Raw genomic sequence first — 24,869 nt, forward strand, 5'->3', positions numbered from 1 at the left:
AAAACGATGTGTCATAAAACCTTAGTACGCTCACACCTGCGTTATCACTTGGCATGACCAGCACGGTGGCAGCGGGTTTCGCGGGTGCTACAAGAGGTGCCTCTCACGTGTGACATTCGGCGCGGCTCATCTCGATATACCAGCTTACTGCGCATGTCAAGGTGATTTGACAGCGCGCCAAGGGACACCCTCACTCGTGTTGATCTGTCACGGCTGTGGGGGTCAGGCGATGGCAGCTCTTACCCCATCGCTCACCGTCCTCACGGTGGTCTTCGTGCTTGGGAGCACCTCTCTGCCGAATTGTACCCTCAGATGTGGGGTAAGTTTAATTTGAACACTTTTGAGATCGGAATGTCAAGAATGTGACGATCAAGTTCACGCGTCATTCAAGTGGTTGAATATAGGTGTTGTATCCTATGATAACGGTAAAGGAGAATACTAGTGTGTAATTTGTCATATATATGTTACGTTGATTCAACTATGCACGTGTGTCAGTCATTGTTATTTTCCATCAAAGTTACAGCAGATATCTGTTTGACAAGGCCGGGTTAATATGAGTGAGTGAGTAGTGAGTGAGTATGGTTTTACGCCGCTTTTAGCAATATTCCAGGAATATCACGGCGGGGGACACAACAAATGCCCTTCACACATTGTACCCATGTCGGGAATCGAACCCGGGTCTACGTCGTAACGAGCGAACGCTTAAACCACTAGGCTAACCGACGGCCCCGGGTTAATATGAATGACAGTGATATACAACCCAAGCAGATGTTTACAGTTAACAGTTAATGGATGCCATGATAACGTTTCACGTCGATGTGAATGTCAATAACCTCAATAACAGACGGGCTCGAAGTCATTCATGATCCTTAAATTTCAAAGAGCGTCATATGACTCTTCCTCCAAAGCTGTGTGATTATGACTTAGTAAATCTTGTTTTTAACAAAAAACATTTTGTCAAGGTGGACATCTTCCAACAGTGACACATCATTTACAAAATGATGTCCGATGCAATTCCCCATTTAGACTTGTACAAAATGTTACCGTGTTGTTGTTTTTCAGTGTGTTTTTTAAAAACAACTGACTTACTTTTGTATGTCTGTATGACGGGCGCACCGTTTTGTGAACACCTGCTGTCATCACTATCTGGTAGCGAGTCATAAACACATGCTTATGATATAATCGGAATAGTATAACTGGTTGGGATTTCGTATAATTATGGGGGCGGTCGGGTAGCCTAGTGGTTAAAGCGTCGAAGACCCGGGTTCGATTCCCGTCATGGGTACAATGTGTGAAGCCCATATCTGGTGTCCCCCGTCGTGATATTGCTGGAATATTGCTAAAAGCGGCGTAAAACCATACTCGCTCGCCCGTATAATTATCGAAAAGTTTTGTCGCTTATATACATGTATATACTAGAGGGTTAAACGTCTAAGATCTGTATCACTTTGGGGCTTTCTCCTGAGTGGCCGACTTGCTCAGAAAAAGTATTATTATCCTTGAAAAGTAATGAACTGTTCTACGCGGCGTTAAACCACAACTCAGTCACCTAGTTTAGTTTGTATTAGCCGATTACTCAGAGAGATAAAAACAGGGGTTTATATTCAAGCCAGATATACATGGAAGGAGATCCCCGACTTGTTCTTGGTCTTCAGGTCCTTCTCCATCACGCTAATATCTGAGATTTGTAAGAAGCATACAAATCACACACCCGTGTATCCGCTTTATGCCGCTCCCTCAAACGATGAATTCTTTTCACAGCCCTGGTCGTCATGTTGTTCAGAAACTTTATCTCATTCTAAACAAATACCACGGTGATGAATCAATCGGTGGTATTAATTTCATTTTTATTCGTTATACTGCCCCTAAATATCCGCACCCTTCAATATATATGTTTAATAGTTTAACACTGTAAAGGCTGTAGAATTAAAGTAAACGTCGCAGCTCCAGACAGCTGTGTCACAGTTGCTTGGGATGTTATCAGTAATGTATACCCCAACTCACAGCGACCTCGTTTTGCTTGTGCTAGTAAAATACCCAGTACGGGTAGAATCCCGCATCAACATTATTGCAAGACCATTGCGAAATTCAAAACAGTATCCCTTATGTTGTATATTTACAAAGCTACTTTATGTTGTATATTAGCTAAACATCTTTCATGCGTCTCAAATAACTGCGAGGCACGTGTAAACTAATGAAGTAGCTCTCCAGTGAGAGACCGCGTGGTATTGACGGGCTGGAATTAGAGCGTGTAACCTTTTGTTGGCTTTTCTTTTCATACTGTTTTCGGTTTTAAATTACAAAATGGCGTTTCGCGTGACGTAATCGTGTGGATTAACCTGTTTTGGGATAAACGAACCATGGCATTTCGCTTAAGCTACACACACGTTCCCATCACTATCCGTCCAGAAAGCGGGTATTACGAATTAACGGGGTCCTGACTGTCGCGCTTTCGCTGCTTCAATACTGTCTCCATATTCCGTTGCGACCGTTGAAACGATGTAGTCCCGATAGATGAAATATTTCACTAACGAAAATGACAAACACGCGACATGGTCAGGCCTGAATGTCATTACATTATGCCCACAGTGCATATGCTGTATTAAAGATCTGCAACGTTTACAAAAGTAATCTAAATCATTTGACTTCTGTATTGATCAAATTTTGAAAATCGAGCAAAAGTCTCATTCTTTGTTCTCATATAGTGTATTACGTTTGTTTGTGTTTTATTTACGCCGCACTTAGCAATATTCCAGCTATATGAAGGCGGTCTGTAGATATTAGACTCTGGACCAGACATCATGCGCATCTATCCGATGGGATACGATGACATGCATCAACCAAGCATAGTCGCCTTTTACGGCAAGCATGGGTTGCTGAAGGCCTATTCTACCCCGGATCTTCACGGGTATGTGGAGTATATTAATTTAAAATTGCCGCAAGAATTCGATTCTCGGTAAATATTGTCGCATAAGAAACTATGGGTGAGGTATTATTTTTTCTTCGTTTAAAATGTCGTTTGTAGTTTATCACAGAGACGCACCGTTTCCAAAGAAATAGGCTCGATTTGCATATTTCGTGATTATTAAAACGTTATACACTGTACATAAAAGACGTTCGTAACAGCATTCGAGTAATTGACTTACTATTGCAAGTTTTGTTGCAACGGGTGCACCCGGGGGAGTGGGATGTGCTCACTTGGTATCATCAATATTTATTAATGATTCATGCATTTTCCTTACGGTTATATTCAAGGGATTTGTCGCTTTTTGTCTCAGTCTATTTGGATTTTCTTGGACCATTACACACAAGAACTTGACCTTGTATCAGTGTAACGGTATCAGTTTCATAAAGGTCATACCTTTAGTGACTCATAACACGATAAAGAAATGTCAGGTTAACATGAGGTCACTGTGGTGTGATTTCTATGTCTTGATTGTCTAGATTCAAATAGTGACCGTAGCATGGCATGAGTACTGCTGTACGGTGTCAAACACATACTTCTCATGAAAATTGTGGCAGGACGCGCTTACCCTTTTTCGCGAATCTGTATCGATGGATTATCGATGTTGCTTATGCTCTGGCGTTGATGTTTTATTATATCCTATATTTGAATTTGGCGCTACTTTATTTACGACTGTGACGTCTTTTGTGTCACAATGAGCGATATGACGTCATAATGGTGACGCACGGTGTAGAACGAAAGCGTGTTTTTGAGGGGGTGTCATGCTCAGCTCTTGTAAAACAGATTTCATCATTACAAGAAAAGGGGCAAGCGAGGTTGTGGTTCATGTTACGAAAACAGATGTCACGACTCAACAGCGAAAGAAATATTCATGCACGATAAACCTGTATCATATACTGTATATGTTACATAGAGAATCTCACCCTCGTGTCTTTTGATATCAAATATATCAACACGAGTTGATAAAAGTGGAAAAATTCCGAGGCTTGCCGAGGATTTTTGCCGATTTTATCAACGAGTGTTGATATATTTGATATCAAAAGACACGAGGGTAAGATTTCATTTATCATCCAACATCATTCTTCCAACTTTTTCAATTTGTAGACAGTAATTAGCAGTGTTTTCACTGTAAAAATTACGGCTAACAGCTTCAGTAGCAGAGCCATTAGTGATGTCATTTGATTGTGACCGGTGACGTCACAATGGTCTGCAAAGCATTGTGTTATGTAATTTCATTACAGCGATATCTACAGTGTAGATATCGCTTGATCTAATTCAAGCGATATCTCCTGTGGGAGCCAGTTTTGGATGATAAAATGTGTAAAATGACTGAAATGTCATTTAGGCAATTTACAAAACGCCTAACTATATCAGTCATTTACAAATCTGTCCATTTATTTTATTATGATAACGAATATCCAAACATTTTGATGTTGAATGGCAGGAAAAAAAGAAAACTAAAGTCAATGTAAAATTTCTATCTATTTTGGGGCTTCTAATCCTAGCATATGTTGTCTATTGTGATGTTTAAAGCCCTTTAGATTTTATTGATATTCAGGACCTGTGAAGATCCGGGGTAGAATAGGTCTTCAGCAACCCACGCTTGCCGTAAAAGGCGACTAACGGGATCGGGTGGTCGGGCTCGCTGACTTGGTTGATACATGTCATCGTATCCCAATTACGTGGATCGATGCTCATGATGTCAATCACTGGAGTGACTTGTCCAGACTCGATTATTTACAGACCGCCATCATATAGCTGAAATATTGCTGAGTCTGGCGTCAAACAACAAACAAACAAACAAACAAACAATATTAATATTCCGTCAGTCTGTCATTCGAAGGAACAGATATTTCAGTCAATATGTGAAACGACTGAATTATTCAGCATGAAAGGGCCCGGCTACAGCGGACAGATGTGTAACGTAAAGCTTTATGACCGGGTAGTATTTCCTCACCCTGCCTTGGCTAGCATCACCGACTTTCTTTGAACTGGGTTAACTGTTATATGATTCATTGTTTGAGCATGGTTTTGCTCTAGATCTGAAACATGCATGTCATTGTCGGGGACGGCCTGTTTGCCCTACCGTCAGTAAACCAACACATCTGTATGTGTGTGAGGGATCGGGTAGTCAGGCTCGCTGACTTGGTGGATGCATGTCATCATATCTCAATTGCGTGGGTCGATGCTCGTGATGTCAATCAATTGATTGTCTGGTCCAGACTCGATTATTTACAGACCGCCGTCATATAGCTGGAGTATTGTGTGGGGGGTTAAACAACAAAGTGCTTTGGGGGAGGGTAACATGCCGATATTCCTCTGCAGTTATAATGCATGGGGGGTTTGGGGAAGATTTGTTATGCATAAAGAAACAACTATTTTACGAATCAAAGGTAGGGAGTCGGGACAGCGTAGAAGACCACTGGCTGCTGACACTGCCAATGATTACGACGTATATCTGTGAGCAGTATCCAGCCGAAACTTAACAAATACTGAAATCATCATTTACATGTGCACTGACACCTCCATACCTGTTCTTGTGCCAAGTGGTTACGCGAACCCGTTTCATAATATTCTACACGTGAATGTCTAACTCACAACATTACATGGTGCTTATGTTCAACGCAACATACCACGTGATCATACTGAGATGTGTACCAGATCCCGTGTACAAGAATCAAAGAAATATGAACAAACCTTAAATATCAGTTTAAGAAAATATATGTCTTCTCTTGTCATCTATTGATTTACCTTAGCATATAAACTGAAATGTATTCTACGATATACATGCTACGATCGGAACACTTACAATGTAAATGCATTTATAATATTGAGACCTGTTTCAGAATTGCAGTATTCGCTGCAGGTAAACTATATAACAAGTTCCATTTTTTTCCTTTTCATGTACCGATGAGAACAGCATGTTCTATTTTGTAAATACCTTTGACAAATGACTTCCTGGACAAATGGGTTTCCAGAATTAAAATGGGACGTGTTTTATGTATTTAATACGCGAAACGCCCCACCCGCGGCCAGTGCCTTTGCGGATTACTCGTATTTCAAACACAAGAGAATAGGGTCAACATGTTACAGGCGCACTTTATCAAAGATCCCCCATATCCCCGGGACTGGCCTTTATGTTCAATTTTACAAACTGCTGAGCATATGAATGTGCGCTGTACAAAACCTTGGTAACCGCGCCCTATAGTTGACGTCGGCCTCTGTGCGTCGTCGATGTTTCTTTGTAGCATGCTGCTGTTTTATGACAACCGTAACGACAAACATCTCGAATGTGTTCGCCACAAAAATGGATAAATGAAGGCAACGAATGCTCCACTAAAGGGACGCTGAATATACGACACACATTAAATTGCAATAGAAGGGATACTAGTAGACTGACATCTAGCCTCTAAAAATGAACACATTTTACAGGAAAAAACAGTTTTATCTTGATAAAATATAACAATATAACAATCCCAGACTCCCTTCATTTTTAGATACTGCAGTAATCTAGACCTACACACTATAATAGACTTACAAAGACTGTATTAGATATTTTTAGGTACTGCAATAATCTAGACTTGCACACTCTATTGGCTATTTTCAGGTACTGCAGTAATATAGACTTGCACACTGTATTGGATATTTTCAGGTACTACAGTAATCTAGACTTGCACACTGTATTGGATATATTCAGGTACTGCAGTAATCTAGACTTGCACACAGTATTGGATATTTTCAGGTACTACAGTACTCTAGACTTGCACACAGTATTGGATACTTTCAGGTACTGCAGTATTCTAGATCTGCACACTGTTATAGACTTCCAAGGGTTGTATTGGATATAGTTCTTTCAGGGTCTGTATGGCAGACTGGGAATTCTACTCGGATATATCAACCGTTTCATAGCAAACTCTTAGTCACACAATCGTGATTTCTATGATATGATACACGAACTATAATGTATTCCACAAGAAGTTGATGCTGTAGAAGAAAAAATATGCATAAAGTGTGTTGATGAATCGGTCTGTTGCATCCTACAATGTAGGAACCACTCTACACTGACTACATTGACTAGTTCACTTTGTTATGGCCCATAGTTGAACGTTAGTCAGGATTAGAACTTTGGGTAAGCTGTATGTCACACATGGCATCTCTTGAAACATTGAATGTTAAAAAAACTAGCCAATCTTCATATCATTTAGTTCACTGGGACGATATTTCACGTCTCATAATGATCATGCGTGTCTTGTCAATCTAGGCTCCTCCTGTTCATTCTATAACAATTTTGTCGACCGTCATGTTCTCAATGCACATATAGTATGACGTCAGTTTCCCTTGTTTCCCGGGAATGACATATCATTATGGAGAAGGGGCTGGTTTGCCAGGCAGATGTGTTACGACAAGAATACCATCATCAGTCTAGTTTCAATATGGCTTTACGTTGATGTTGATGTTGACTCATCAATAGGGATGGCGGCAGAAGACCGCCCTGCCGCGCCTCTACTAGTACTGTAATCCATGCGATGTTTTACAAAACTGACACTCTATCCACTTGACCCACAGTTGACTCGCACCATTTTTCAATTGCTCGGATTCACCCCTGACCCGACTTACATGCCAAGCTGCCATACGCCTTCATAGCTAAAATTTCAATGTAAATATATACGCTAACAACAGGTTCACCCAGTTTCCTTTTTTAATTAATACTTGTGCTTTTGTTCACTACGCGAAGGGCAAAGCCAGCCGTCTCCTACGTGTAGTCTGCCCTTTTGCATACAGGTCAGTCACACATGTGGGGCGGTCGGGTAGCCTAGTGGTTAAAGTGTTTGCTCGTCACGCCGAAGACCCGGGTTCGATTCCCGACATGGGTACGTGTGAAGTCCATTTCTGGTGTCCCCCGCCATGATATTGCTGGAATATTGCTAAAACCGACCTAACACCATACTCACTCACGCCATTTCTTCAAGATTATTATTTAGTCCTCGCTTTACCCATGCTATATAAAAGCATAAGTACGTTTGTGTGTTTGTAGTTTGCGATAAAGTAATAATAATAATAATGGATCAGTGAGCACTCGATTTGCATTATCAGTTCCCTTTGGATCATACAACCCAAGTATTTATGATAAAAAGCAAGATCAGATATGCGCTAGAAACAAGCATTTTAATGACCTATTCATATGCTTTTTGTCATCTATATTGTTCAGACAGTCGATTCTAGTTAGGTTTAATACTGCCATAAAGAAACGAACAGGTTTCTTTTAGGATATACAAGGTTTCACCTCACTGACTGGCTCTCGCCACCAATCGCAACGTCACCTGTTCCCCAAAGCTCGTCCCAGCATTCTTCTTACCTGAGGATCAGGTGAGGTGAGGAGGGGTGAAATTGGGTTTAACGTGGCATCCAAGAGTATTGCACTTATACAGCAACGTGTGTGGGGGTGCTTGTACTAGTCCGGATTGATGCCGATTTATAGTGCTAGCTCACTGAGATACCATGCCGCAGTTTAACATGAATACCCCACTCAGACACAGTATACTGACTCCGAGCCGACCAGTCCTTGTATTAGCCCCTTAATGCCGCCGATGATATGTTGATGAGTTCTTTATTTCAATACTTGTTTTTAACATCCGGGCTGTACTGCATATCGGCCAATTTGTTCGTCTGATATCTTCGATTTTTTTCCCCTTTTCTATTTTTGGATATATTTACAAAAACAGATTGGAAAGGATCTTTAAAAACATGCAAATCTAATTTTGCACATTGGTATTGACCCATATTCCTCCACGAACGTCTTTTGTCACCTCTCTAAGCACGCCCATCCATTTAACATCGGCCCTACACGGCCCTGTCGTACCACGGCCTACCCGTCCCCCCCCCCCCCCCCCCCCCCCCCCCCCCCCCCTCCCCCCACCCCGGCCCCAAGCTCACATTAACGTACCCCACTACCACTGCACATCTTACTTCAGCCAAGCCCAACTACGCCCTTTCACCCCTTTCCCTCCCTGGCCTACCCGTCCAGTCAATCCCCTAAAGCCTAAACTCCCATCAACATACCCAGTACTGGAGCTGTGAGTCTTACTTCAGATCAACTCGGGTATTCACTCTCCATGTTCTGCCCACGCCCTGTCTTCTATGTGTGATATATTGCCCAACCACACAGTCTTAACATGATTCACCACAGTCAGCTTTCATACAGGATCACCCCGTCAGCGTGAAACATATGAATAGCCTCCTTAGTTCATTTTAGAACCACACCTTAAAGTAGGTCAGTGCGAATTTTTCACTTTAATGTGTAGCGTTGAACGTCATCCATTTTCTCGAGATAGCAAATGGGAACTTCATACACGTAATGTTGTTATGTAGTCCTGATGATATTATATCAAAAGTTTCATAATTTCAAGTATAAACATATCGAGTTATTCGTAGTTCGATATAAGCGGACTCTTGCTGAAGATACATCAAACGATATATCGTGTTGAAGAAGAGAACGATGTTTCCCCGTACAGGTCTGATACTTCGCGGAGTGACGTCGAACTGAGAGTATATGGAAGATAACGCGAGGCGCGTATGTCCTGTCATAAAACGGTCAGATTTTTGGAACGGATTAACACGTCGATGACAGCTCTAAATATACGCTGATGTCGGCTGGTGGCCCTGATGTATCGGGAAGTCATGTCACACAGTGCATTACAAGAATAATATGATGATAAGTTTATTTAAGTGTGACACACAGCAAAACATAGGTTGACGCCATAAAATAATGCAATATCCGGTCCTCGTGAGACACTAAATTTATCAAAATGACACTGAGTTCAAATATAGATTATACATTAGAATACACATAATTCTAGCCCATGGGAGGCACGGGTGGCCCAGTCGTCAACCATGAGTTGCGTCCCTTGGGCACGCCAGAAATCTATGATTGTGGGTTCGAATCCCCGTTCGCCCCAATTAAGTTTCTAGGTTTGTAAGCACCATACCCGCTCCCACATTAAGCTGACACGCCGTGTTATAACTGGGATAATGTATAAAGCGGCGTTAAAACCCAACAGACTCACTCTAGCCCATAGGGGCGGTAGGGTAGTCTAGTGGTTAAATCGTTAGCAGGTCACGCCGAGGACCCGGGTTCGAATCCCTACATGGATACAGTGTGAAAAAAACATTCCATTGTGATGTATACCCTGGTCCTATTCGCTACTATACTTTAACTTTAGTCCGATTCGGATAATACGATGCTAAAGAATAGCAGTCCTATCTTTTTACATTCATGGCGAGAGAAATCTTGTGAAACCCACTGACAGGAGATAAGACGATAAGGTGGTCACCATGTTAGCGAGTAGGTCCGTGGTATTACCATGTTAAATGGAGATATAATACCTTTGGCAATCGAGGAATGTTATGCTGTGTATACGTTTAATGTACAACGAAATAATTATCCTCGCTTTTTGTGTTTTCGTGAAGCATGAAACCCGTGAAGATCCGGATTAGAATTGGTCTTCACCAACCCATGCTTGCTGTGAGAGGCGACTATGCTTGTCGTAAGAGGCGACTTACGGGATCCGGGTGGTCAGGCTCGCTGACTTGGTTGATGCATGTCATTGTATCCTAATTGCGTGGATGGATGCTCATGATGTCGATCACTGGTTTGTCTGGTCCAGATTCAATCATTTACAGACGGCCGCAATATGCCTTGAATATTCCTGAGTGCGGCGCTAAACAACAAACAAAACAAACAAGCGTTAAAAATGATGTCACATACGTCTCTCCAGTTAGAAATTATTTTACAAGGAAGTATTGCCAGAATTTTTATAATCGAAACAAACGGAAAGGACTCACGATATTTTGAGTTGGATGAAGTTATTGGATCTCTGATTCGCAAGACAGTGTGTTTAGAGTACGATGCTGAGACATGTTTCTCGAGACGTCAGTGGCCTAGTAGTTAAAGCGAAAACCCGTGTTCGATTCCCCACATGGCTACAATGTGTGAAGCCCATTTCTGGTGTTCCCGACGTATACTTCTGGAATATTGCTACAGGAGACGTCATGTGCACGTCATCTGTTGTGGATACGTATTAATACAATTCATGTAATATCGCCTATGATACTAGTATCAAATACATCACTATGGAAGAACTATTTCTTGTTTGTTTCATTTTAAGACAACATCAAACGTAGTTTACTTACTTTTGCCCGGTAGTTTCCATATATGATGCCATAAGCCCATTCGAGCACTTAAAAATTAGAAAGTGTGCTATACAAATAAATAATTAATTTTTATTAATTCTAGAGGAACGCTGCCGTCTGTATCAACGGGAGGGGCGGTCGGGTAGCCTAGTGGTTCAAGCGTTCGCTCGTCACGCCGAAGACCCGGGTTCGATTCCCGACATGGGTACAATGTGTGAAGCCCATTTGTGGTGTCCCCCGCCGTGATATTCCTGGAATATTGCTAAAAGCGGCGTAAAACCATACTCACTCACTCACTGTATCAACGGGCTTCGTTATAATTTAGAAATAGTACATGAACGCTAAACCATATACCATGTTGTGTTGTACCACAGATGTATTCTCGCGGTCACTCCCAGTAACATCATCCCCGGAAAGAAAGGAAGGATGTAGAAATATGAAGGACGTGTAACCGTCTCTAGGTGTGCCTGAAACTCGTGGCTTTGTCAAGGATGATAACTATCTAGGATACCTTATGCAGGGCTGCTATGCTCACACAGGCTGTCAAGTTACCTGACAGGTTTATCTCGTCTAGTGAGCAACCAGCAAAGCTCGAGTTTGCAACATAAAGTACGAAAGTTCCGTACTCGTATTGTCAGTTTGCCCGATGAATCTCATGTTGACGCCAGTTGGGTGGCGCCCGTACGTGTAACAGGGACACGGATGGCTAAGTAGTCCGCGTTGCTTCTCTCAGTTGCGCCACTTATATTTTGAATCATGAGTTCGAATCCTTGTTTCGCACCTATTCTGTTGGTTTGTCTTTCCCGCAAACCCGTCTTAGCGGTGTTTATAATATTACTGTTAGTTGGCGAATCTAGGGGTGGGTTCAGGGTAGGTCCAGGGGCGGGTCAAGGAGCGGGTCCAGTCCAGTGTCCAGGGGCGGGTCAAGGAGCGAGTCCAGTCCAGGGTCTATGGGCGGGTCAAGTCCAGTTTCCAGGGGCGGGCCAAGGGAAGGGTCCAGTTCAGGGGCGGGTCCAGGGGTTGGTCAAGCAGGGGGTTCTTTCCGGGGTCCAGGCCCGGGTCCTGTTCAGGGTCCAGGCCAGGGTATAGGGGCTGGTTCAGAGGTTCCTGAATCACCTCTTTATGGTAGGCCGTATACCTGTCTTTTGGTAAAGACACAACGAGTCAAACGTATAGCCTGCGAATAATGTTTGCATTACAAAGGTTGTTGTAGATACACATGAAGGATCTATAACCGTGTGGGTCTGTATCCGATGTAATCTTAACGCTAGTGGTAAGCCAAGTCAGGTCACTTGATTTGAATTCTAGGAACTCCTAACATGTGTGAGCATGGTTACTGCGCAGCTTCTAATAGTTCATGACTTATATTCACGCAATATTATTGTGAAGTGATGCTTGAAAATACAGTGACTCTTCTGTGCTTTGCCGGGGGGGGGGGGGGGGGACCGGCACCTATTGTTCTGGGTTAAAAATTATCCAACCATTACTGGCAAGTGTACAATAGAGGGATTGTGAGGATTTAAAAAGGGATTCAAAAGAGGGCAACATGACTTTCGTTATTTTATTTCTCATGTACAATGTACATACAACATACATTATAAATCATACATGTGTTCATACATACAAACTATATAAACTTAAAGTCAGAAATTAAATTATCATAACTATTTACACTTCACATACATTTTAACTCACAAACCAATAAATCTTGCCACAGAATCAGCATATTCTGTTGGTGACTTGAGCCCTGCCAACAACTCCTGCTTTTCCCTCTCAATACCGCTATCCACATTGCGGTACTTCCTCCTCTTTGGATCCAAATTTGGAGGAAGTCGCCCACCAGCCTGGACTTGCTGGAAAAATCGTATTTTTTTGTATAATATTACTTTTTTCCGAGTCCCAAATTAAAAAAAACGGCCTTCGACATCATGAACAACATTAATATCGTATTCATTATCGATTCCATAATGACAGGCAATATCAACAGAGATCATGGTTTTGTTATTTATTGTAATCTTATTGCTTTGTTTCGTTGAAGAATTGACATGCACTGCGGCTCAAGTGTTCTTTAAATTATTCATTAATAATAATAAATTAAAACGAAAACAAATTTACAATTTCTAATTCACGTTCTGTGTGTCATGCACATATACTCAACAACAAAAGTTCCTGTGACACAAATATTCAAGTGTATTTTTCAAACAAGTAAAGTTTGGTTTTCAATATTGTAGTACATGTATGGAATCAAGTCACAAAAAAGCAACTGCAACAGAAAAGCATGCATTCCATGCAAAAGTTGACTTCTATGCAAGCCCCATGCATTTCACGCAAGAAACGGGTATAAAAACATGTGCGTTAACGGGATTCCATATGCATTGTTTAGCATCGTGCTGACAACAACCACTCAGAAAAACAACAAAATTACGCAACTATTCAACATTACGATATGCCACGCCTGTCCGAAAATGAGCGTCTGCGAGCCATTGTATTTACAGACCACCGTCATGTAGATGGAATAGCGCTGAATGCGGCGTTCAACAACCAACCAACGAACAAACATTACCATAACGCCGCTTTAGTTTACAAAGTATTGTCTCTGTTCTCTGGAACCAGGCGGTCTCAGCTTCTCTATTAGGAAATAGTAATCTGCATTAAAAATATTTCATAAATTATGTCAACTACTAGAAAAAGGTAAACAGCTGGTGGGCAAATCCAGTTTGTTGTATCACGCTGTTACCTTCTCTCCCCAGCTCATATTTCCCGGCCACCGGTGTCAATTTCATGGCGGCCTTCCTTCTTTTCAATACACGCTTGTTGGAGCGTTGTGACACTAGCGAAAGACTTCGGGTTTGTTATTTAATGGTGAGCGCAAATATGTGATACTCTGCAAACATAACAAAGGACACCCCAGCACAAAAAGAGATAACATGTAAACAACATACGTAGGTTATCTGGATATTGTGTTTATTAAAATTGAGGTTTCAAACGCAATGAGACGGAGAGCATTGAAAAAAATAGTTGTTTTTTTATGCATAACAAATATTTGCCAAACGCCACATGCATTATAACTGCAGAGGAATATCGGCATGTTATCCTCCCGCAAAGCACTTTGTTGTTTAACGCCGCACTTAGCAATATTCCAGCTGTATGAAGGCGTTCTGTATACATGTATATATGAAATCGAGTCTTGACCAGACAATCCAGAGACTGATATCATGAACGTCGACCTACCAATGCATCAACCAAGTCAGCGAGCCTAAACTCTTACGACAGGAATGGGGTGCTGAAGACCAACTCTAACCCGGATCTTCACGGGGCCCTTCAAAACCGTTTGTACGTCTGTGTGATAAATGGGTGTATCGGTATGAATAGACGTGAATTGTCCCTGACATAATGGACCATCCCCAGATTTCAACATATGATAACGTACCCGCACAATTGCCTTTCACTTGACTGGGTTACAAGAAAGGTCTTCTTGTTAAATAAGATGTTCTTACAAGCCACTCGGGTACAGGTATATGTTTACTATCGTGACGTCAACGTAAATGTGTGATAAGTTATAAATTCTATAAAGTATATAATAACAACCACCCGGCCTTGGATATACATTAAATCTGCATACCGTAGTCACTGTATTATAAGTAAGAAGTATCATAATTTGCCACGTGTTCCTGTGTACAGTGCACAGGTCACAAATCAGTCGAGCAATGTTGGTTGCGGAGAGTAGTTGGATGGGTGCTGTATTCGGGAGCTTTAGAGTTTTCTTGCTCCAAGCTGCAGCACTAGTAGCACATATCTTGTCTCGTGACTATATGCCTCTGTTCACCCAGCAGTGATTATGGGTACTGTTACCCTTCTAGCGCCTCACGGGCAGCTCAGGTTCCCAGGGAGCTGAGAATGAAAATCGATCCATTTATCGGGATAATAATATAGCACTTTTAGCATGCTTTAGAGTGTGGGCTCGTCATATTATTATGCACATTAAATTGTATTTTATGAATGTATGCTGCGTTTGTTCAGCAAAATGTCCACGTTTGAAGCACAAAGAAAATTGGTATAACAGACTGGGTGCTCGGCTACTTATGAAATGAAACTGTTATGGATGAGCATCAGTCGTCCTGAAACCATTCACGGTATCACAAAACAAATATAATGCAAGTGTGTGAGCACACATTGAGCCGAGCAGCAATAAACACACACCCTGACTGCCGAAGAAGTGTTGTGTTACGTTCCACTTAACCGCGTTTTGTTCCAATAGACGCCGTGTGGATGTAGCCGATATACATACATCCACGCTACCGTCTAAGCAATTAGTTGAAGTCCCACGACCCTCTTTGCACATTAAGATATGAATAGGTGACAAGACATCATATAAACCAGTTTGTATTTGAAAATGGTAGTGATGCAAATTATCAGGATCAATGCGAATTAAAATGATCACGTTAATGAGTCTTTTATTTATCTGTTTCCCAAGGAACGATGTTCGATGAAGTTAATGTAGACGTAAATATTAAACGTCAACGCCAGAGATTAACCTGTCTCGATTATCCAGCGAAACAGATTTCGTTGGGCGTAAGAGCAATATAGCGGTGTTTATTATATGAGTGGATCTCTAAAAATCTGTGATGACACCAGGTGTTCGCCATAACGGTTTAGCAATTAACCATTTCCTTTCACCAATTACACATCTGTTGTGAGTGAGTGTACCCAAGTCGGGAATCGAGCCCGGGTCTTCGGCGTGACGAGCGAACGCTTTAACCACTGGGCTACCTCACCGACTCAATAGCCTACAGAGTACACAGAGTATATTATAGCTGGTGTAGAATTGGTAGGACAATCGGACGATGATTGACATCCTCATCCATGTAATTTCCGTTAACAATGACCAGTGGTGTTTTCTCCTGCCCACGCCATAACGCCCCCCTCAACCATAAGGTACAACGCAACATGCCGCCGTTCGTTCTCCGGTAAACACTCTGTGTTTCAATAACTCTGAACAGACAGAACCGGCTTTCATCAGTGAAGACGGCCCTCTGCCAGTCACGTCTTGCCAACGACGTACAGTCCGGGCCCATCTCAATCTCTGCTCTGTAACTGTCCTCTGTAAGGTCAAAAAGTTTCTTTCAGCCGTCAATTTAGCTTTCCAACAGAGTCCTTTTTGTTTTCATTCATCTAGATTGAGGAGGTCAATATGATATTTGCAAATTCTAGCATCAACGTCTTGGCTTGTCAACACGAGTACCGTGGGTCCTGAGAAGGTGATGTGATGTGATGTGATGTGATGAACTATGTCCTTAGAAGATAATATGATGTGATGTCAAGGTAACGACCACATGATTGCTCATACCTGGCTGAGGGACACTTAGAGGGCTAATACGTATAAGTCTGCTTTACCTTTCAGCATAAAACCTGCCGCAAAGGGAGGGTATCTCCGGTTCATGATAACGGTATGTACATATAAATATTTTTTAATTTAAAGCCATAAACTTAATGTTTTTGGTTGGGAATTCCATCTGTCATGAACTGACTTCTCTGATCTCCTTCCTGGGGGCGCGGGTGGCCCAGTAGCCTAAGGCGCCGCGATTCGCTGTGCAGAGTTACGTCCCTTGGGCACGCCCGAAACCTATGATTCTGGGTTTGAATCCCGGTTTGCCCCGATTATGTTTCTAGGTTTGTCTGCACCATACCCGTGCTCCTGGGTTTCACCGAAGTGGTTAACCTCTGAGACCTGCATCACTTCGGGCTTTCCTCCCACATTAAGCTGACACGCCGTGATATGACTGGAATACTGTTAAAAGCGGCGTCAAACCCAATTCCCTCACTCACTGATCTCCTTCCTATATAACGAGTGAATGAGTATGGTTCTACGCCGCTTTAAGCAATAATCCAGCAATATCAAGGCGGGGGACACCAGAAATGGGCTTCACACATTATACCCACGTCGGGAATTGAACTCGGTTCTTCGGCGTGACGAGCGAAGGCTGTAACCACTAGGCTACCCGAATTATTATAATGAGGCTTTTGAATTATGATGACATATTAAGTTGTGTCGTGTTTGTGTTTCGTTAGTTTGCAGATCTTTGGCATTGACGCCAGGTCTCAAAGATACCATGATACCATTTGATCTTGGGCTGACTGAAGATACGCAGAGGAATATTTTGTTAATAAAGTGGAGGAAAAAGATCCTACCGCGTGAGTAGACTTATACAAAACCAGTAAAGTGATCCCCAGGTTACCTTGAGTGATGAGTGAATGAGTAGCAGGAGTGAGTGAGTGAGTGTTCACCAGGAGTGTGTGTATGTGAATTTTCAGTAGGAGTGAGTGAGTGAGTGAGTGAGTGTTCAGCAGGACTAGTCGAGAGTTCAGCAGGAGTGAGTAAATGAGTGTTCACCAGAATTGTGTGTATATGTGTTTTCAGAAGGAGTGAATGAGTGTTCAGCAGGAGTAGTCGAGAGTTCAGCAATAGTGAGTGAGAGAGTGTTCACCAGAAGTGTGTGTGTGTGTGTGTGTGTGTGTGTGTGTGTGTGTGTGTGTGGGTGTGTTTTCAGCAGGAGTGAGTGAGTGTTCAGCGGGAATAGTCGAGAAATCAGCAGGAGTGAGTTAGTGAGTGAGTGAGTGAGTGAGTGAGGGTTCACCAGAAGTGTGTGTATGTGTGTTTTCAGCAGGAGCGAGTGAGTGTTCAGCAGGAATAGTCGAGAGTTCAGCAGGAACGAGTGAGTGAGTGAGTGTTCACCAGAAGTGTGTGTGTGTTTTCAGCAGGCGTAAGTGAGTATTCAGCAGGAATAGACGAGAATTCAGCAGGAGTGAGTGTTTACCAGAAGTGTGTGTATGTGTATTTTCAGCAGGAGCGAGTGAGTGTTCAGCAGGAATAGTCGAGAGTTCAGTAGGAGTGAGCGAGTGTTCAGCATTAGTAAAACAATATCACAGAGGGGAGCACTATAATTTGTTCATATTGGGAATCGAACCTGTGTGGTTGGCGTTACGAACGGACGCCGTAACCATTAATCTACCGCCCGACAGAGTAAGAGAAAGCAACTATGTAAATATGGTGACTGTATTTGCGTGTTTCTTGCCTTGCAGAGTCCGGGAATGCGATGTTATATATACCTTTGGCTGCGAATGCTTCTGGACTCTGCTTTAACGTCACAATCAATTTGGTAAGCATGTTTTATTCTTCAAAAATGTTATGACGTAAATTAATCTAGTTTCATAAATGTTATATGTTGATATCAATAGGCCAATACATGTGTGAAGAGGGGCCTTCTATGATATCTTAAAAGAAGATATTTTCAATGGCATCTTAACCATGGTAGCGTATTCACACCATGACTTGCGTATACGACATTGATATATGTTAGACTGAAATAACAATAGCAATCTTTTACATATACACATATGTGCATGCACAAGGGTTGATTGAAGTAATTACGTAACATTGAATTTTGTTGTTGTGAGTGAGTGAGTGAGTTGTGTTTAACGCCTCTTTTAACAGTATTCCAGTTACATCACGGCGTGTCAATTTAATGTGGGAGGAAAGCCCGAAGTGATGCAGATCTCAGACGTTTACCACTTCGGTGAAACCCAGGAGCACGGGTATGGTGCTGACGAACCTAGAAACATAATCGGGGCGAACCGGGCTTCGAACCCACAATCATAGGTTTCGGGCGTGCCCAAGAGGTATATCATCAAAAAACGTGAGAGAATTGAGAATTGAGAATTACGTTGTGACAAGTCAGTTAAAAAGCAGGGGTTTGTGAAGACATTTGAGGAATGTGCAGTGATCAAGTACTTGCAGAAAAAAGGTACTACAAAAAGCCTTCCATGAAGACAGGAGCGGAAAACTGTGAAGTATGTCCCTTTCTATGCCTCCGTAAAGAGGAGGGCAGTAGAGTATAAGCGTGACATGGAGTGCTCTGAAGACGACCCCCGTCCAGGAAGGCCTGTGAGGTCAGCAACACCAGACATGATCCAGAGAAACCACGAAAAGGACCACGAATCCACGAAAAGGACCAACAGGCGAATGAGTTAGCCGTAACCCATGTTGACTCCAACGATGGCATCAAAGTAGCTGAGAACGTCACGGACAGCCAAGAGAATGGCTTTACGGAACTGGATAACATCCTTCCAACATGGTGGCAAAAGTATATCATCGTGGAAGGGGTGATTTTTTTTTTTATTTGAATTACTTAAGGTAAAATCCTTCTGTGTGAGGCTGAGTACGTATCAATCAACACTTGTGTGCATATTTTAATACACCGTCAGATAAACCTGTTGATGCCTTTGTTTAACAGAAAAAATATAAGCGTAAGTATCTGAGACTTCGCTGCACTGATGCAGACACGCTTGACTTAAACCGGAGGCTACTACTCACTGATGAGGATGCTAACCCAATTGCAGTGAACGAGGTAGGTGAATAATACATCCTGATCCATGCATCTTGAGATGGCTTACAGATCGACCAATCCAAAATTGCCCAAATTCGTCAATGAAGACTGGTAACTAATTTCTGTAATAAGCAAATAAGCAAACAGTAGGCCGATATAGGAATCGAGGTATCCCTTTGACTGATTTAAACGCAGTTTATTTCATTTTTTCCTTCTGATGACATATTGTTTGAATAAACTTATGTATATTGACCATCGTGCATTGGGCAGTGGGGTAACGTTGTGCTTAACGCAAGCCCAGTGGACATTGATTTAACCTCGCTCGTGACGCTGAAGGCCTGGGTTCGATATCCCACATTGGTATTGTTTGTGGATATAATTTCTGGCATTTATTTTCTAGCCTATGCCCGAACCTGAGCCAACTCATGAACCTGATAAGAAGTGTGATTGTTGGTCTGTGGAGGAACAGCACCAGGGGCTGCCCTATTGTTGGTCTCCGGGCTGGGTGCAACTGAACCCAGTAAAGAACAAATCTATGGAAGTTGACGTGGTCTGGAACCCATGTAACACATCCAGAGAAATCGTTGTCATGATCGGACGAAAGGGATCGTACGCGAACACCGACGAGGCCATGATCCCTACTTACAAGGTAGTGACTTTTAAATGATAGTGAATGTAAGGTTATTCCACCTGTCACTGATTCAGAAACTGTAACTGGAGGAAGATACATTATCATTGCGTACGTAAACATGACCTTTTTACGTATTTGTTAGTACGTGGTTATTGATTAACGCGAATAATATTTTGGGCCTTGTGCTATAAGTATTCAATTGATAAAATATACTGAATATATGTTATTGTTATTCCACAGTTGCGCAATTGTCTTCACAGTCAGAAGTTTACTATCAAGGAGCCTGGAGAGTACGAAGCTTCGGTAATTATAAACATTGTACTTAAAAATGTGGTTTAAAAAATAATGTTTGCAAACACTTGAACTATTAGCGAATGCTATGTCATAAATACATAAGCTAACTGCACACACATTATTTCCTATATCGTTATAACTATTCAATGAACGAAATACAAAATACGGTTGTTGAACGATCGGTAATTGATCAATATCAATGACTACTTCTCTTTCTTGTTCCGGATGATAACAGGTTGGTGCTTTGGGATGCGAGTCCCCTAAATATGCCACGAGTGCAGCTCTTCAGATGCCATATAAACCCGTGACCTGTAAGCATTTTTGTTTGATAGGCATTTCTTAGAAGTTAACGGATAACAATGTAGACACGATTTATAGATAAGAACTTACGGACCCACTTGTATATATTGTAAAATAGATTTCTCATGAATGCAACTTGTTAATTTATTCAGGGTTAACTTCAATAAATTGTTGACACTGTATCTGCTATGCTATCATCATTAAGATGTTATGTGGATGAGCTTCACATTCTGTAGCTCACTCTCATTTACCCAAATAAATCTAAATGCTTTACGCTAAGAGGGTGGAAAGGTGCTTTATTTCTGCAATAATACGTTATTATTTCAGTTCCTGAGAGTGAAGTTTTTCAGGCTACCACGACGCCTGACATGTCGAGCCGTCCTCCAACCAAGCTGATTGTGGTGTTGGTTGGAGCATTTGCCTTCATTGGAAGTATTTCCTTTGGCCTGGCATGTTTTATTAAACGTAGGTGTTACCATGGTTACAACATTCTTGTCATGTTTTACTTTACTTACATTTTTTTGTAATCTTGTAAATCGAATTCAGTTGCTCTCGATAGATATAACCAATGCAACAACACCAACGAGTAACACATTGTGGCTATGAAACTAATCATCTCTCATCTAATCACTTATCAGCTCCGCACCCGGCGCCATTGACAGATCCTGAAACAGAACCACTAACAGGTCGGACATAGTTCTCCGTTGCAGCTATCTTTGTCCTTGATTTCGTTTGGAAAAGTACCTATTCGTTTCGGCATCAGAGCATGTTTTTACTGATATACGAGGTTATCCTGACAACGATTTTGTCATGATATTTTGTGACTAGAGTTCAAATTCAAATGAGACACTAAGTAAGAAGAGTACTGGATACGACGTCAACTCAACGTATCACTACATGTCACTGACAGCATACAAGCATATAATGTAAATTAATCATTCCTAGGCGAGCGCTTTCATCTCTAACGAGCCACACATAATTATCCGCAACGTATAAATCGTACATGTGTGTGTGTGTGTATGTGTGCGTGCGTGCGTGCGTGTGTGTGTGTGTGTGGTGTTTGCGTATTGTATACTTGAATGTGAATAGTATACACTGTAACGTACGTGGATTTGATCTAATACCTTGTCGTTTACAGGAAAACCTAAATTTCAAATTGTGGAAGGTTCCGAGGAAAGGGAAGTGAAGACAACAGCTGATATCTTGAGACGCGCATTACCTGGCTCCAACAGCAAGCTTATCCCAATTGGGGAAATCGCATCCCGCCAAGCTTCCATGAATGAAATCCAGATGATTGTCCTCCTGCAGGACACCCATGCCCAGGAAGAGGACAGGAATCTGGAACTACACAGGAACAGAACAGTCCTGTTGCAGCTGGACTTCACTCGGTCGGGGTCGGAATCCCCGTTGGTGGTTCAAGTGCCGGAGGTTATGGATCATCCGAGTTACAGCGCAAGAAATAACCAACGGAATAGGGCAGCTGAGTTGAGCTTGTCCGACTTCTTGCAGCGGATGGAGATACAATGCAGTCCTTCCAGTCCTGAAATGACTAGGCTCGAGGAGGAGATGCGACAGCTCTCTAGAGACAGGAGAGGTATGTATAAAACAAATGCATATTTCTGCCGTTCTTGATGAAACGGCTACTCATGTGTTTCAAATTTGTAGCTGACCATGAACAGTTCAGACATTTGCATTTTATCTCGTTCGTTATCAATTCTATTTCTTGTAAATTGCATAAAATTGATATAAATGTTTTGTCATCTTATTTCGAATGACCTACCTGGTACTTTATGCAACACTATGATTTGGTGTATCTTATTAACACGAAACCTGAAAAGCTGATAATTATGTAAATGTATTACATGGGTCAGAAATAAAATACTATTTTGAAACAAAAACCAGTAGATTCATTTATTGAAGAAAATCTTTCATTGAATTAAAACATACATAAATTCTTTATTTTCTTCAACAGATGAAATAAAACAGATCTTATTCATTTCTGGGTTTGATGATCAGTTCCATAGAAATGCATGTCTGGAACTTGCAAACCTTGTCCGAATGGTGGGCAAGACTGTCATAGACCCATACGACGATGTCAACAGAAAGATCATGATGGAACATGGACCTCTGGAATGGACAATGAAACAAATCAAACAGGCTGACCTCGTTCTCATTGTTGGTTCAGAGGTATTGTACAAAGTTGTTGACTGTTACGAAAGAGAAGAAGCGAGTGAAAGCGTGGAGAGCGTGGGCATCTGTGCTCCGTTGTGTCTCAAACAACTGGCAAAGGGGTATTTCAATGGAAAGACTGCCCTTGTGACCTTAGGCTATGGATCTGGTTATCTGAACAAAATCATTGACATGCACCCTCATCTTCGTATCGACATGAGATACAGCTTGGTGGAATCCAAGCCTGGTGCTTTTCAGGAGGAGCAGGACGAATCACATGCATTGCGCTTGTTCTTGTGTAGAATGTCATCAAACCGAAATCTCGTTGATGATGCTTGCGCTAGTGAACATTGCGGACTCTTTTTCAGGAATATTCAACAGATGGCAGCCGTCATGGCGGAGGGTCCGGCCTGGCTGGAAAACAGATACGGTTCTATGGAATCGTTTCAAAGTTTGATGACAATTTCTCAGCAAGTGTATTGATAATATTTGAAGATGTATTGGAACAACCTGATTGGAATAACAAGGATACATCCTAACGGAGAATATATTCACTACTACACTGCTGGCAGTGGACAGTGGACTGTTCCTGGAACAAAGTGTCTGGTGTATCTGATGATGCATATATAAATTCCATTCTACGGTGTATCGTTGTAACTGGTTATGGACACAGTGGACTGTTCTTAGAACAAAGTTCTGGTGCGTCTCATAATGCATATATAAATTCCATTATATGGTGTATCGTTGTTACTGTTTATGTACACAATGGACTGTTTTTGGAACAAAGTTCTGGTGCATCTGATGGTGCATATATAAATTCCATTCTATGGTGTATCGTTGTTACTGTTTATGTACATAGTGGACTGTTCTTAGAACAAAGTTCTGGTGCGTCTCATGATGCATATATAAATTCAGTCTACGGTGTATCGTTGTTACTGTTTATGGACACAGTGGACTGTTCTTAGAACAAAGTGCATAAGATGATACATTTATAAATTTCATTCTATGGTTTAAGCTTGTTGCTCCTGATATAATATGAAGCACTGCCACCCATCCAACACCAGCAACCCCACACCAGCCCACCCGACCCCACCTCATCCATAATATCAGAGTTAAAATCACATCTGCAGTATTTCAGCCATGTCGTGACTTGAGCAAGTTATACATTTCGGGTATATAAACATGTGAACGATGGGACGTTATAGTACCTCTGCTACCTGCGTACCCTGGCCCGTAAAGATCCTTGGTAGAACAGGTCTTCAACAACCCATCTTTGCCGTAAAAGGCGACTCTGTTTGTCGTAAGATGCGACTAACGGGATCGGGTGGTCAGACTCGCTGACTTGGTTGATGCATGTCATCGTATCTCGATGCTCATGACGTCAATCACTGGATTGTCTGGTCCAGACTTGAGTCTTTACAGACCGCCGTCATATATCTAGAATATTGGTAAGTGTGGCGTTAAACAACAATTAAAAGAACCTGCAAACCCCAGCCTGTTTAAGACCCTCACTTTAGTCGCTGAGACAGGCTTCCAACACGAAACAGTACAATGTCAATATCCTACTGTATGCTGTTTATTTTTTATTTGTTCTTTAAGTTCTATTTTTGTGTTTGTATAAAGCCATGTAGCCCGTTTCATATTTCTTTTGTAAACATGCTCACTCCATATATATTCGTGAACCCTTTCCCAATTAGCAGTACACACATTTCTCTGCGGTAACTGGTTGATGTAGACGTGTTGGATACACGTGTTGTTTCATATGTTGTATATGTGTCCAATAAAAAAAGAAACCTTGTTGGTCCTTTTGAGTCTTATTTCAAGTCTTGGGTGCGTCGTGTTATTGCGTGTCAGCACTTTAGCCAGTAGTCTACCAGTAATCCCCTGAGTTTTGGGGAGTTGCCGAGGTTATTCCCCGTTCGTTGAATAGTCCCGG

General features: G+C 41.9%; 1 protein-coding gene across 1 annotated transcript; it reads left to right on the top strand.

Annotated features, from left to right (window-relative positions):
• Positions 1 to 24,730, top strand: LOC139444602 (uncharacterized). The gene is made up of 12 exons (XM_071225507.1): positions 1 to 319; positions 16,557 to 16,602; positions 17,225 to 17,347; positions 18,236 to 18,312; positions 19,447 to 19,560; positions 19,940 to 20,188; positions 20,411 to 20,473; positions 20,700 to 20,775; positions 21,092 to 21,229; positions 21,403 to 21,450; positions 21,903 to 22,358; positions 22,737 to 24,730. The coding sequence occupies exons 1-12, from the start codon at positions 230 to 232 to the stop codon at positions 23,414 to 23,416; spliced, it is 2,160 nt and encodes a 719-aa protein (XP_071081608.1). The 5' UTR covers positions 1 to 229; the 3' UTR covers positions 23,417 to 24,730.
• Positions 24,731 to 24,869: the final 139 nt, after the last annotated feature.

This window comes from Haliotis cracherodii, unplaced genomic scaffold (genome assembly GCF_022045235.1).
Source record: "Haliotis cracherodii isolate W230 unplaced genomic scaffold, xgHalCrac1.p SCAF_6, whole genome shotgun sequence".
NCBI classification, from domain to species: domain Eukaryota; kingdom Metazoa; phylum Mollusca; class Gastropoda; order Lepetellida; family Haliotidae; genus Haliotis; species Haliotis cracherodii.

Bases quoted from the DNA above. Each gene is read 5' to 3' on its own strand.
- LOC139444602 (XM_071225507.1), top strand. From the start codon at position 230: ATGGCAGCTCTTACCCCATCGCTCACCGTCCTCACGGTGGTCTTCGTG. The intron at 20,189-20,410 runs GTAGTGACTTTT...GTTATTCCACAG, and splicing joins CCATGATCCCTACTTACAAG to TTGCGCAATTGTCTTCACAG. The intron at 22,359-22,736 runs GTATGTATAAAA...TTTCTTCAACAG, and splicing joins GCTCTCTAGAGACAGGAGAG to ATGAAATAAAACAGATCTTA.